Raw genomic sequence first — 14,243 nt, forward strand, 5'->3', positions numbered from 1 at the left:
GAGGATGTGTCCATTCCTGTAACCAGTCTTCATTGAGCATTTACTATGTGTATCATGCTGTGGAAGAGGTGGAACGTGCGGTTCCCTTTGGGCCTCCACCTATTGCACACGAATCTTAAAGTTATCCAACACCCGAAATTGGACACTCTACAACCACTGGAGAGCCCTGCCTGGGGAATAAATACCCAGCAACAGCAAGTAAAGCGAATGGTTGCTAAGGATGCAACCGCAAGCGTTTGTGGGCGGTGCTCCATCCTAACGGTGTCCCAAAGCTAATATGCACTCATAGGAAAAGCTTCGGGACAGTGACTTGCAAAAGCTGCTTTTGAGGAGAAGGGGTTGATCTAGCTGATGCTAAGACATAGGGCACATCCACCCAGTCAGCCCACACCACCTGCCTCCGAGCAGCTGGTGTAATGCCCTGTCCTTCCCTGCCACAGATGTGTTCCACGTCCATTTTAACTCTTTAAAGACACCTCTTTGCCTCCTTTATCCCTTCGGCACTAATGTCATCTACCTGTCTGAGATGCTAATGGTGGAGAGAGGGTCCTTGACAGTGGGGGTTGTCTCAGAAAGATGAGGATCCAGCCGTACTGGTGCTCCTTACGCCTATTACAACTCAGATCACATGGTCTGTGGACCACCATTTTTAAACCTCCAGATTCCTGAAAGCCTTGTTAGCCAAAGAAAGACACTGTTTCCTCCTTTCTGTGCTGGGAAGAGGGCCCCTCGGGAAGTGTCATGACTTGGAAAAGTGAGTTACCTTCAGGACTGCGAGAGCAGGGCAACAGTGGAGAGAGGCACAGTGGGCTCCATCTCTTGCATTCCTGGGCCGGAAGGACTCTCCCCACCACAGGGTCCAAGCCAACTTATTTGTCCCTCTCTTGGGGTATTTATCAGCATTTATCTTTTACCAGAGTTTTTATGTGTTCATGTCTCACCTACCGCTGAGGGTAGCGTCAGTGTCTGATTTATCATTCTGTCCCCCACCACGTCAGGAGATGAAAGAGAACACCTTTCTCCTTGGCTGTCTCTCCTTGGGGAAAGTCTGGCAAAAGGAAGCACTCAGCAGAGAAAACAGAAAAAAATCAACTACAGTCAACCATTTATTATCAGCGTAAAGAGACACAAGATGCCAGTAAAAATTTTTTTTGACACAGCATCATTCCTTCAGTGGTGGAATGACAGGTAAAACAAAGTGGCAATTTCATATCTTGGTAGATCTGGAGTTTGGTGTGTGAAGATGGGAAAGGCAGCGGTGGGAAATACGGCGGGTGAGGGAGGCGGGTTCCAGGTCACGGAGAGCCATTTGTGCCCGTACTTGGTCCTGAACGCTACAGAAGCAACACGGACAGTTTCCCTTTTTGAGTAGCTTCACGGCGTTGGCTTCGGCGGCACACGTACTAAAACTGGAAGGATACAGAGAAGACTAGCACGGCCCCTGCACAAGGATGACGCCCAAATTCTCGACTCGCCTGGCAGCAAGGTGGAGAATGGGTACGGGGGAAGCAGACGAGAAGGAAGGAACCTAGTGGGAGGCCGCAGCCCCGGAAGTTCAGGCCGAGCTGAGGAAGGAGATGCATTTAAACTGTTTTCAGGACGCAGAAGCCACAGGACTGGGTGACTACAGGGGTCTTGCTTAGACATTCGGTGGCTTGGAAACACTGAGAAATGGTAGACTGGGAGAAAGAGAGTTGACAGCTCACATCTGGACACGTGGAGACACCCACAGGCAGCGTCCCACGGGCATATGCGTACGTGGGTCTGGAGAATGAGGAGCAAGGTCTGGGGTGAGAGGTGGAGACGTGTGCAGCATCTGCTTATAGGCAGTGGAGAACCACGTGCGCGGTGAGCTCCTCTGGGCAGCAGGCAGTAGACACCCTAAGAATCCTGCCTTTTTCAGTCATTCGCCCAGGAATTCCCTCTGTGAGGAGTCAAGGTGAACGAGGTGTGTGGGGCCAATGGCCATGACCACCAGAAGCAAAGCGAATTGACCAGGGAAACCAGACAGCTCCCCACAGAGAACCAAAGTCTGTCTGAACATGGATCAGGGACCTGATGACAGGGTCTGTGTGTGTTCTGTAAGAAGGCAAACCCCACAGGGCTGGCTGGGAATGATTCGGGAGAAGTGAGTTAAGTCAAGCCATTTCTGGTTCAACACAAGCACCCTGCATCTTCACAGCCTTGTACTCGAGAGGTTGTGTGGTCTGGGGGTGCAAATGCTAGAATGGTGTAGAGCTAGCGGGGCACAGCGGTTTCACAGCCAGGCTCTTAAACACAGACCATGCACTTGAACCCCAGCTCCGCTGTTCACTTGGCAGAGATCCGGGGTTAAGTTAAACCCCTCTTTGCTTCAGTTCCTCATCTATAAACTACAGATGGTGATGATGGTGATGCTGAGGAGGAAGGTGGTGGCGGTCCTTATGATGGCGGCAGTGGTGACAGTGACAGTACCTATCTCACCGGGCTGCTGTGAAGGTTAAATGAGTTGCTGCACATAGGTTGCCAAGAACACAGTGCTTGGCACATAGTAAGTGATCTGTAAATGTCAGCTATTGCTGGCTGATTTGGTCACTAAATTCCTCTTTCCAACACTATGAGAATCAACAAAGCAGGAGGTGGAATCGGTGTTTATTGGTATTAAGTGGTATTCAGCCATCGGGAACAATGAAAAGGAGGTTTGAGCGAGGAGGGGCTTGAAGATCAAACTGCAAGACCCCTCATCTTATATACGAGGACACCAGGGGACATGGTCAAGGAGTTACTAAGAGACTAACCCTAAAGACAGTGGAACATACAAATGCAGGGTGCTAAAGACTTTTGTTTCAAGTTACTTACTTATTTTGAGAGAGAAACAGAGCACACAGCAGGAGAGGGGCAGAGGGAGAGGGGGAGAGAGAATCCCAAGCAGGCTTCATGCTGTCAGCTCAAAGCCCAAGGCAGGGCTCAAATTCACAAACTGCGAGGTCATGACCTAAGCCCAAATCTAGAGTCCAACACTTAACTGACTGAGCCACCCAGGCGCCCCAGGTGCTAAAGATTTTTACTCTCTCTCTCTCCAGCCCATTTGCTTCCACTTTTACCCCCTTCACAAGTTCCAGCCCTGCACCCCCTACTGGTTCCTCACATTCAGCGCGGCTAAAATCAAACACAGCTTTTCTCCAGACCGGTGTCCCTTTTCCACATTTCCTACACCTGGCAGCCCCCAGCTCCCAGCAAGACCTCATTACCTTGGCCCTCTCCTTCCCTGCATCCAAGACTCGGCATGTCCTTGTGCTCTGTGGCTGGCATCTCCCCCTGCCCACTCCCCCTGTGCCCCCTGCCCCACTTCTGACTTCTCTGGGAACCACTGAGATTGCCCAGCTGCTCTGTTGCGGCCTCCTCTCTGACGTGTCCTGTGTCCAGGTTGTCATCAGATAAACCTGAATTAAATATCCTCTCCTCGTGTGAGTCCCCTGCTCAGAAAACCTCCTCACCCTTATAGGGATGACTTCCACACAGTGTGGCCCAGGCTGCCTCCCCACTTACCTCCCATCTTACACTTGTACCACTGGTGAATCTGGACTATTTGACATCCCTGAGCAGCCCTAAGATTTCCACTATTTGCCTTTAAATGCACCAGCTAGTTGGAGGGAGACCTGTGAGGGTGGAGAAGGAAGCAGCAGCACAAAATAAACGTGTGGATACAGTAGGGCTGGGGAAGGGGTCCGGGGCTGCTCCCTGCCACCCACAGCCCTTCCCTCAACTCTCCTTCTCCCTTTCGAGGCTCCCTGTGCCGCTGTTTCAATCAGGGTTTACCTGGATACATGTTGAGCATGAGTCACTTAGGGTGTCTGCCCATCCTGGGTAAGGTGAACCTTTAATTCTAACAGGCCCTCAACTGGAGAGGACCCCTAAGCCTTCACAATGAGTGCACCACCATGAAAACAGACCAGGTACCTCTTGGACACAGAAGGCAGCCACACTGTGAGGGAGGACGCTGGTTCTCTTCCCTTCGTTTTCCAGAGTTTGCTTTCATCCACAGCAGAAGCGACTTTAACCTTGGTAGGTTTCAAAAGAAAAGTCTGTTGCTAATGGGAACGAGCCCAGCTGGGAAGTGTTTAATGGGTGCTGACAGTGGCATCCTGTGCAAACAAAACAGGCGGCCCCTGAGAGAGCCAGGACACCAACTGCTCTGCCTCTCCTCTAAAAGGAAAGGAGGACAAAAATATGAAAAATCAAGTCATGGAATATTCAGGACAACTGGCAACAAGATACTTCTCTTAACACTTCTGAGAGCACAGCATGTTGGAAAGGCAAACACCCCCCTTCCTTCTGATGCCTCTGAAAGCAAGGAGAGCAAGCTTCCCTAGTGGGACAGACACCAGGCTTGAGTCCAAAACCCCCATACAAGTTCTAGAAGGGTCCGGAGCTCATTTAAGTTGAAGTGGATACACATTGTCTCAAAGCATTTTCAATTATGGGCCTATGTAATAAGGGTCTATGTTAATAAGCAGTGCTGAATGGTTGGGATTTATTAGTCAAGAGAGAATGGGGGTCTGAAAGCCAAACTGTTACCTCTAGAATGTGGGATTAGGGGGTTCTCTCATCTTCCACTTACTAGATAGTCCCACGGTTTGGGAAGTTTGGGATTTTAGATGTTACCTTATTGCAATCTGCCCTAAATGCTAAGAAGCTAATATTTGGATAATAGTTGCTCAAATTTCTAGATAGGATTTCAAACACCCTAAATGTCTCCATCAATCCTGACATGCCTTTTTAGATCCAGCTGTCTTTCATGGTTCATCGCCAGGCACATATGGACAGAACACTAGGAAGTAAGATTTGTATTTCTAAAACCACTGCAAATCAATGACTTGAGCATGTCTTAGCCACTGTACCCTAATTTACCCCCCAAGCCTCTTTCCTCATCTACAAAACAGACATCACAATTACTTCACTGGAGAGGTACAAAAACTAATTTAGACACTATTAACAGAAGGGGAAGTTGCTCTATCATCAGGCCTCATACCCACAGCAAAGGTCTTAGCGTGTGTCCTGCTCCCCTCCCCCTTTTCTTCTCTCTACTAGTGGGTATCACTCCCCAAAAGCTCCGAGGGGCACACTGGGCAAGAACTAAAAGGCAGGAGAGGGTAGGAGAGCATATTCAAAGACCTGTTTTCTACTTAAAAAACATTCTGTTGAATTTCTATCTGAAAATTATATGCCTAAAAAATTAATTACCTCTGCTTTAATTATACAAGAACCTTACAAGAAAAATATCTTCCCGATCATCTAAGAGACTACCACTTAACAGTATGCTCTATGCAAAGATTTCAGATTTTCCTCATGAGTGTAAAGTTAAAACATTCAAATCTGCAAAGAGAGAAGCAAATTGGAATAAAGACATTCACAGCAAGCTATTTCATAACCATTAGTTATCATTTACACATCAAATACATACAGCATGAAGACCAAATGTACAGAATTTCCACATTTATATACAGTAATCAACATAGTGCACAATTCAAATCTATCTTACAATCAAGTATACAAGTTTAAATATGGCTTTATAAACTACTAACAATAACTGTGCTAAAGTAACTCATAGGTCCAGAAATAAACACTGGAATGCCACCTCGACATTGAGGCCCTTGTTCAGCAAGATGCTATTCATTGTGTTTGCAAAACAGGTGGTGCAGGTAAATGCTTCCGGGCAGTGTCCATCCATCAGCCCCCAAGCAGCTGAAATGTGGGCTCAAATTATACCAACATTGGTCCTTCCCATCTCGGATCTCTGAAAATAAATCTGTGCACCTTCCACACATTTGGTGACATTGGATTATAAACAAACAGAAGAGAGATTTATAATCAGTGAGATGTTGGTTACCAGGAATTATCAAAACATGCTTTTCAGATTGGTATTGAAATTCTGAAGCAATGCATCCCATATTTGCATTATTTGCTTTTTCCCCTCCTATCTTTTCTTATTTTGCTTAAGTCCATGTACTGTGAAATCTTTCAGAAATTTTCAAAACATTCTAGATCATGTGGTCCCAAAAACAGAATTAAAATAGCTCTTGTAAAGGGGACATCTATTTATTCACCATTCTCTTCCCCAACCCCAAATGCCCATTTTAAGTAAAAATACTTACTTACATACATACATACATACATACATTCGTTGACCTAAAATCATGCGCCCATGCCTATTTTACATCCACTTTGCCACAAATGTTACATACACATTCTTTAATCAGTTGCAGCTTTCTAGGTGCTGCCTGTAAGTACTCCTTGCCCCATTCCCTAAACTCTACTGAGTCCAGAACAACAGCCTTTGAAAATTTCTATGTTTGCCATGGTTTTTAATGTACACATCAGTACTGCATATGAGCACACTGTGTGTGTGTGTGTGTGTGTGTGTGTGTGTGTGTGTGTGTGTTTATAAATAAATATGCTAAAGGGCATGCTCAGAAAGTTTTACTGATGAGGCGAATGAGCACAAAGGTTTGGAGACCACTACCTAAATACGAATGATTTGGGGTGTCTCCACTTAAAGGGCATCTATAAAACAAATATACGTTACTTTGTACATTTTATACTCATGAGATGGAAACCATATGCCACGAACCCTTTTGAGAGAATAGAAGGAAGTTCCAGAATCAAAGGAACTGAGCAGAGGCCATCGCTGTCAGCTGCTCTCCCATTTCCCAGGCTTGGCTTCAGATGGCACAATCCCAGCACTTGAGCATATAAATTAAGACAAAGATCAACATTATTTCAGTGCTTCCTGCACCAGTCTTTCATACATCCACAAACAATCCTTCCCTACAAATTGCATTTGTTTTTGATTTGTAAACCTGGATTTTGTATTATGTTACTGACGCCACCCCTTAGACAACTTGCGAGGTGGCTGCCACGTCTCCAACACAGCCGTACCACGTGCTGCCTGAAGAGGCCACCTTTGTCACCCTTTCCTTCTCCCCTCCCACTCAGTGAAATCTTAGTATCGCCAAATGAAGGATTCAGACCCTCCTCTTCCCAGCCATCATTACCGTCTGAGTCGTGAGACACGCTGCATGATGCACATTCCTGGGGAAAACACATGTTTACAATAAGCATGATCCCATGAGACTGATCACATGAGGTAATCATTTTGACAGGAGTAACACAAACGTGTCGCCCCTACTGAAGCAGAGATTCCTTGAAAATTTGATACTGTTTTTAATCTTATTGCTGCAAAAGAATTCAGATACAATTTGTTTAAGGTAAAAATACAATCATCTGGACATGGTTTGTGTTTGAATAAGCCAAATGCGATCTCTTGTGGAGAGCCAGAAGCAAATATGACAGAACACTTTCAATTCTGAACAACTGTTAAAGGGAAAAGTCCACAGATTGTTGTTTGGGGTTTGTTTTGTTTTTTAAGAGGAGGGGGATGGTAAATATCCAAAGCAGTTCTCTTTCCTAGCCCTCCACTGTACTCCCTCTGCTACCTGTTCAGCCACAGCTAATTAACATGGCAATTCAGCAGCTGACTCCTATTGGTTTTAAAGACATAGGTAGGTGTATAAAATACTAAAGAAAGACCAAAGGTTTAAATATTATTGATAAATGAAGGTTATTCTATTCCAGAGCCATAAAGTAAAAAAAAAAAAAAAAAAAAAAAAATTGCTTGCTATGGGGAGGGAGGGAGGTGAATGGTCATATGTAGCAATACTACTTTTTATAAAATTAACCAGTATCATAAATATATATTGCTCTACAATTAGTGGATTGTTTCAAAATATGAAGTTGTAATTAGGGACAACCAGAATTTTTTAAACTTCATGAAGGCCATCACGTTCATTGATGACATTATTTAATTGTGTACAGAACACCAAAGTACTGTATCAATCTTTTACTCTAACTTGTTTCTTCCACTAAAATGATCAGGAGTGTGGGTGCTAGCTAGACCACATTCATAAGTTACTTTATTACTGCGATGGGACCCTTTATCTATCTACACGTTTTACAATTTGGGGCAATAATCTTCTTGAAATTTGAGCATCACCACTTTGTCATAATCTAGCCAACAACAGAAACTTCAGAGAGCCTTGCTGTGGGGACAGGTTCCCTGCCTTGGCAGGAGCCAGCATGGTTAAGGAGGTCCCGTTGTCAGCCCCAAAAGAGCTGAGTCACTTTCCTTTAAGCGGTTTTTTAGTTTCCTCTGTAACCATCTCTAAGGAGCAAGGCCAGTAAGTTATCCATTCCAGTTATCTTATCCTAAACATTAAGGAACTGTAAATATCTTTTTTTTTTTAATGTTTATTTTTGAGAGACAGAGAGTGAGCAGGGGAAGGGCACAGAGTGAGGGAGACACAGAATCCAAAGCAGGCTCCAGGCTCTGAGCAGTCAGTACAGAGCCTGACCCAGGGCTTGAACTCAGGAACAGCGAAATCATGACCTGAGCTGACATTGGACGCTTAATCGACTGAGCCACCCAGGCGCCCCTGGAACTTTAAATGTCTTTAGGATATCCTTTAAATTCAGGGACTAAAAACTCAAGTTTCTGGTAAGGAATTCAAATGAAGAAAATATTCATCATCTGTTGACATTTACTCCTGGTACTAGCAAAAGAGCTCTGGGAAAGAGAGACCTCCTGCCCCACCTACCAAGGGGATCCTTTCAAACTTCACCCAGTTTCACCACTGGAAGCAATTGAAAAAAGGTCAAGCACTCCACAATCACACATTAATTGATGGCTGGACCTATTAAAGATGTGTTGCCAGAGTTCAGCATTCAGACTTGGAAGTATTTGTCATCGAATGTATTTTCACTGGTTCTCGTTCAACTTAAACAGCACTGCACATAAAGGAGAACAAAGGATCCTGGATCATAGTCAGGAGCAATAAAAATAACTTCACCCTGTAAAAAAACAAAAAGAAGAAGAAGAAGAAGAAGAAGAAGAAGAAGAAGAAGACGACGACGACAAAGAAGAACCTGAGTAGTTACCTATCAACAAAGGCACCATCCTTTTATTGAAAACACACTCAACAGTTATCCTACGAATGAATTAATGAATGATGAATACAGGAAAACTTGACTGTGCCGATCTTTTTCCTATAAGGAAAAATCCAGCCTACCTTAATAACCTATCTCTCCTACCTTAATAACCCTAGGCCAAAGCCTACTCACGCAGAAGTGGTGGGTTTGAGGCCTGAAATGAAGCTTACCTGGCCCTGAATTAATTTTGATAAACCAACTTTTTGGATGGTTAACAGATAACCAAGAACAATAACAATAAAACCTTGTCAGTTTCAAAATGCCAAGCCTGTCAAAACAAAGATATTCTCTCAATTAACGTAAGACAGCTCCTCTTCCTTCCTTCCCTGTCACTCAACACACACCCAACACAGATAATAACAGAGATTGCTTTTGCATGCACATCCCATACCAATTTTCTACTCTCTGCATATGTCAAAGGCAAGAAAGAATGAACACTAACAACAGTAGCTTTTAAAGACTCTTTAGAAGGCTTCTTCCACTGGGGTCCATGAGCCCCCTAAAGAATCCATGGATGATTTCAGGTCTCTAAATCCGAAGTTACATGTAAAATTTTGTATATTTGCATATATGTATTTTTCTGGTAATAAGGTATAGGACTTTCATTAGATTATCAAAGGAATCCCTGACGCAAACAGTTTAAAAGCACTACTTTCTAGTGTATGGCCTGCTTTCTAGGCATACCTTTCCCATGCAGCCAGCAGGGAAGCCAACGATGTGTGCTGTGTTTCTAGAGGAAGGGGAGATTATAATGAGCTGGGAAGTCTTCTTGCAGAACTGATGAAGTTGGGCCTTGGGAGGTGGGCATGAGTTGGGCCAGTGGACAGGAAGGGCAGGGCTTTCAGGAGGGAGGCTAGCAGAAGCAGAAGCAGAGTGGGGACATGAGGCATGTTTAGGCAATGGCAAGGAGACCAACCAGGATGCACTGGATGGCTCATATGGAAAAGCCCTGGGAGACATCCCAGGAAACAAGATGAAGGAAGAGCTGAGAATACCAGGGCCCAGAGAGTGCCCTCATCCTGAGGCAATATGGCACCCCATCAGGGCCAGAAATTCTTTTAAAAATTAATGGTGTAGGGTGGAATGGATCAGGGAAGTGACCAAGCATTTAGAAGAGGCCATTGCATTAGTCTGGGCAAAAGCGGATGTCCTAAAATCAGGGTGTCATGTCTGTTCTGTTCACCCTCTAGATCTCCTGTGGATCTCAGGGCCAGGAACAGGATAGGTGCTCAGTAAATACGCAAGGAGTGATAATATGGCATAGATTCTTTAAAAGATAAAAAACAAAGAATATGGAGTCTTGGTGACTTGGTATCATTCAGAGTCTAGCAGTGCCTTGCACAGAGTAAATTCTTGAATTGGTCTGTACTGGGCTGAACAGACATGGAGAGCAAGAGTGGAAGATTCCAAGCACTCTTTGAGAGAGGCTGGGGATGTGCTGGTTCCATGAGCATGGACTGATTTCTCAGGGAATGTGGGTTTTAAAAAGAAACAAAGTCAAAGTAACGTAACAGCAAGAACCATCTAAGGCAAGGTGAAAGACTTCAGTTCAGGTCTTGCCTATAAATGAATATGCATGTGATATGGAGCCAATAAGAACCTCAGAGGCTCTCTTGTAAGGGGCTTTCTACAACTAATCCATTACCCAGCTATATACATTCTTATGATTTTATGTTTTCTCTTAAATAACCTAGGCTAAAATTCCTAGCTCTTCCCTTCCTTGAACTCTAACTATTTCAAGCAAAAGTATCCTAACACCTAATGCCACAGGATGCACAGGCCGGGCTCACTGGAGAGACAGACTACAGCTATGATTCAAGTTCTTGTGTCTGTGGTCAGTCACCAGGGTAGCTAGCTCATGGCCTCAACAATAGCATCACTGTTCACAATTCATTATGTCACAACAACAAAATGGTCAACTCTGACAATATAGCTTACCTCTGCCTAGCTGACATAGGCAGATTAAATCACACTGCTGCTGCTCCTTAATCCTGATGAGTGGGGACGAGGGGCAAAGGGAAGTGGATAGAGGGGCAGAATTTATTTTTACACTGAGAGGTAAAAAATAAAACAAACACACAAACAAAAAAACCGGGCAGCTAGTGGGGCTTCTGTCCAACCAAAAAACATCTGTTAACATTAAAGATCACACCTCCTTAAGTCACTTTCCAGGAAAAAAAGAAACACAACTTGAATAAGTAAGCCAGATGACCAAAATGTCCCCTAATTTCTTGTTATATTTTCTTTTAAGTAGCACCTGTTCACCATATTGGAGAACACTTCAAATCTAGGGAACTTAGGAACAAACCAGGTAAAATGAAAGCCCTTCCAACAAAGACTACCTAGGTCATCCACCCGACAGTGATTTTGTCTTGGTCATTTTGTTTCCATAACCCACATTGGGAAGGTAAAACCTGGGTATATTCCAGGGTTCCAAATCAAGTTACACCTTCGGAATGTTGAGTGCCCAGTCATGAGCTGGCAGGCTAGTACCCAAGACTCCAAGTGGTAATGTCCATTCAAGCCTCTAAGAGAGACACCTGGAAAGAATGACTTATTTTACAACTTCACGATGAACACTGGCTCTCTATGTACTTGCCCTGCAAGCAATGCACAGTAAAACGATATGTGACTCTGCACAGCCATAACTTAAATCATTCTTGACGCGAAGACACAACACGCTTTGTGCTATACAGTGAGAATAAATTGCAGGCAAGATTGCAAACACAACTTTTTCCAGCTATGGATGGGGATAGGTCAACTCGGTCTTTGTGCAGCCGGATCCACAGCCTAGCTGGTTATGACATTCACATTTGCAAGCCAGAAGTTTCCCTAGTCACACAGAACTACCACCAGCTGACCTTGGAACACACGTGTTAGAGACAGGCGAGGTGAAGAGTCCTGCCAAGTGTCGCTGGAGATACAACACGCTCATCCATTCATATCTTCTCCCCCACATTTTCATTAGGCACCAAACGGTCCTCTCAAAGATGAATGCTTTTAATAAGAAACTAACGACTGAGTTTCCTGTGCAATGAGAATCTCTAACTGAGGGTATCTCAGCATCTGTCCCCAGTTACACAGGTCCTACACTGTGGCTCCAATGGTAAACAGCCTCAGCAATTCTCCCCCTTTACCTCTTTGTGAATCCGCAGCATTTTAGGATTGTTTTGCAAAAGCCATATTCAAAGAGAGTCTTTTTCAAGCAAATACACAAACTTCTCAGCAGAAATTGCTGTCTCTTTTGAAAAATGTCTCTTTGGCCCCACCATGAATAACCATTACCCAGTGAGTCCGTTGAGATCAGAAGCAAAGCAGCTCTGCTTGCGGTTGTAAATCGTAACACCGACTCTCCTAGCCCAAATCCATGGCCGTCACCCCAGCATCTTCACCGCATATTTCACTGGAAAATGTTCTAAGTCAACAAAAAGGATGTCTTCAGAGATAGAGCGCTTTAGTAAATACAGTAACCCCAAGGGTCCATGTGCTCTACAGGGACAGAGAGGGAGCACAGGGCAGCTACGGGAGATCCTTAAGAAACATTAAGATTTGTCCCCAGCATTGCCTTCCTCTCATGGGGCAATGGCTGAGAACGCCAGAAAAGTTGCATTAGTAAAACTGCATAGAGTCTACACTGCACAAAGTGCTTTGATACCTGTCACGTGATCCTCTTCAGACTTCATCTTTTCGATACGTCTTGCAAGATTTGTTTTCAAAAAGACATTACAGGTTGGCAAGCATCTGCTTAGAAAAATCAGTCAAATCCTTTCCCCTTCACCTCTACGAAACCCATCATATTCCTGAGCTTTATTCCCTTCAAATAAATCAAACACAGGCAACTTAACACTCGGGAGTCTACAAAGGACAACATTCCAGCGTGCGGTCAGGCAACGGAAGAAAGACGTCTGCAAATACACAGAACTGAAGACTGTGTGTAGCTGTCGATGCTCTGTGAAAGCATTTTCAACGGTCTTTCAGTAAAAGATTTCCATTCAGGCAAGATCACAAAGAAGAATGGTGACAGAATCCTAACTGCGCCTTTGCGTGTGTTTCGTCTGCTCGGCTTTGGCGAGTGACTGTGGCTGCTGTTGGCTGGATATGGAATTCCTCTGCCCTCAAATGTTCATACGCAGGAAGCACAATAAAGAATAAAATGTTGTGTTTATGTCACACCTCTTCCAAGAGGTGCTACCACATGAATCCTCACAACACCCCTGTGAGGTAGGTAGGTGGAGAGTATCGTTATCCCCACCTTACAGGTGGGGGAAATGAGGCACACAAGAAGTAAGGGACTCGCCCGAAATCACACAGCTAGTCACTGGCAGGACTGAGAATAAATCTTATACTGATTAGCACCTAGCACAGTGCTTTGCACATAGTAGGTGTTCGCTGAATATCTATGGATTTTTATTTCAATTATCTCAACATACAATATACACACATAAAATACAAGCAGCCACCATAGGATATTTGTCTCCTGGACATTTCCCCCGATGATTTCTCTCATTACCCGGTGGGTGAAGGACGTTCGAGAATCCGTCTCACAAATAAGCCCTCGGGTTGAAGACGATCTACATAGACACAATCCGCAGACAATCTGCTCTTGCCCCTGCTCTGCCACACAGTGTTAGTTTTCTAATGAAAACAAAAATGGATTTCAGGAACCATGCTGACTTTTTTTTTTTTCCTTTTTGCCTGTTTGTTTTAAATGGAGCCATCCGAATGGTTCTGTGTCTCGTTTGTACAAAAAGAAATAAGGCTGCTATCGTCCAGTTAGCTCGTGAGAACTGTGTCGAGCACGAAGATCTCCTCCCAGCTCAGATAGATTTCCACCTGGGAAATCGGACCAACCCCAGGGAGTGGCCGCTCCGGCAGAAGAGGGTCAGCGTGGCTGAACGTCACTTGCACTGTTCGTGGTCTGTGTAGTCCTCCATGTCCACGTCAGAATCAAAGAGCGAGTGTCCGGTGAAATCCGTGTCTGGGGTTCTGGAAAAACTGTTCTCTGCTCCCTCATCTTCAAAGGTCTCTGTCCTTGAGTAAAAGCTGAAATCCAGCAGGGGCGTGTGGGTTTTGCTCCCTTCGCTGCTCTCCTCAGACTCATAGATGGTGTTGTCATCATCATGGTGCCACTCAGGCCAGAATTTCCTCCTTATCCTCTCACAGTACATGGCAAGGTTGATGAGCTCACCTGCGGGGTGGTAAGGAAAGCCAGGGTTAAT

At 44.7% G+C, this 14,243-nt stretch overlaps 1 protein-coding gene and 1 pseudogene across 3 annotated transcripts in view; one reads left to right on the plus strand and one right to left on the minus strand.

Moving 5' to 3' along the window:
* Window positions 1-1,381: 1,381 nt before the first annotated feature.
* LOC122238922 lies at window positions 1,382-1,470 on the plus strand (annotated as a pseudogene).
* Window positions 1,471-8,413: 6,943 nt separating this feature from the next.
* FAXC (failed axon connections homolog, metaxin like GST domain containing) overlaps window positions 8,414-14,243 on the minus strand; it is a 76,117-nt gene continuing 70,287 nt past the window's right edge. For 2 of the 3 annotated variants that reach the window (XM_042986857.1, XM_007084923.3), the window contains one exon: window positions 10,679-14,212. In XM_042986857.1, coding sequence (XP_042842791.1) covers window positions 13,923-14,212 — 290 coding nt within the window. In that variant the 3' untranslated portion in view covers window positions 10,679-13,922. Of the gene's footprint in view, window positions 8,887-10,678; window positions 14,213-14,243 lie in introns of those variants that run through there. The other variant, XR_006217758.1, reaches the window with a different exon arrangement.

Source organism: Panthera tigris, chromosome B2, assembly GCF_018350195.1.
Source record: "Panthera tigris isolate Pti1 chromosome B2, P.tigris_Pti1_mat1.1, whole genome shotgun sequence".
In the NCBI taxonomy this organism is placed as follows: domain Eukaryota; kingdom Metazoa; phylum Chordata; class Mammalia; order Carnivora; family Felidae; genus Panthera; species Panthera tigris.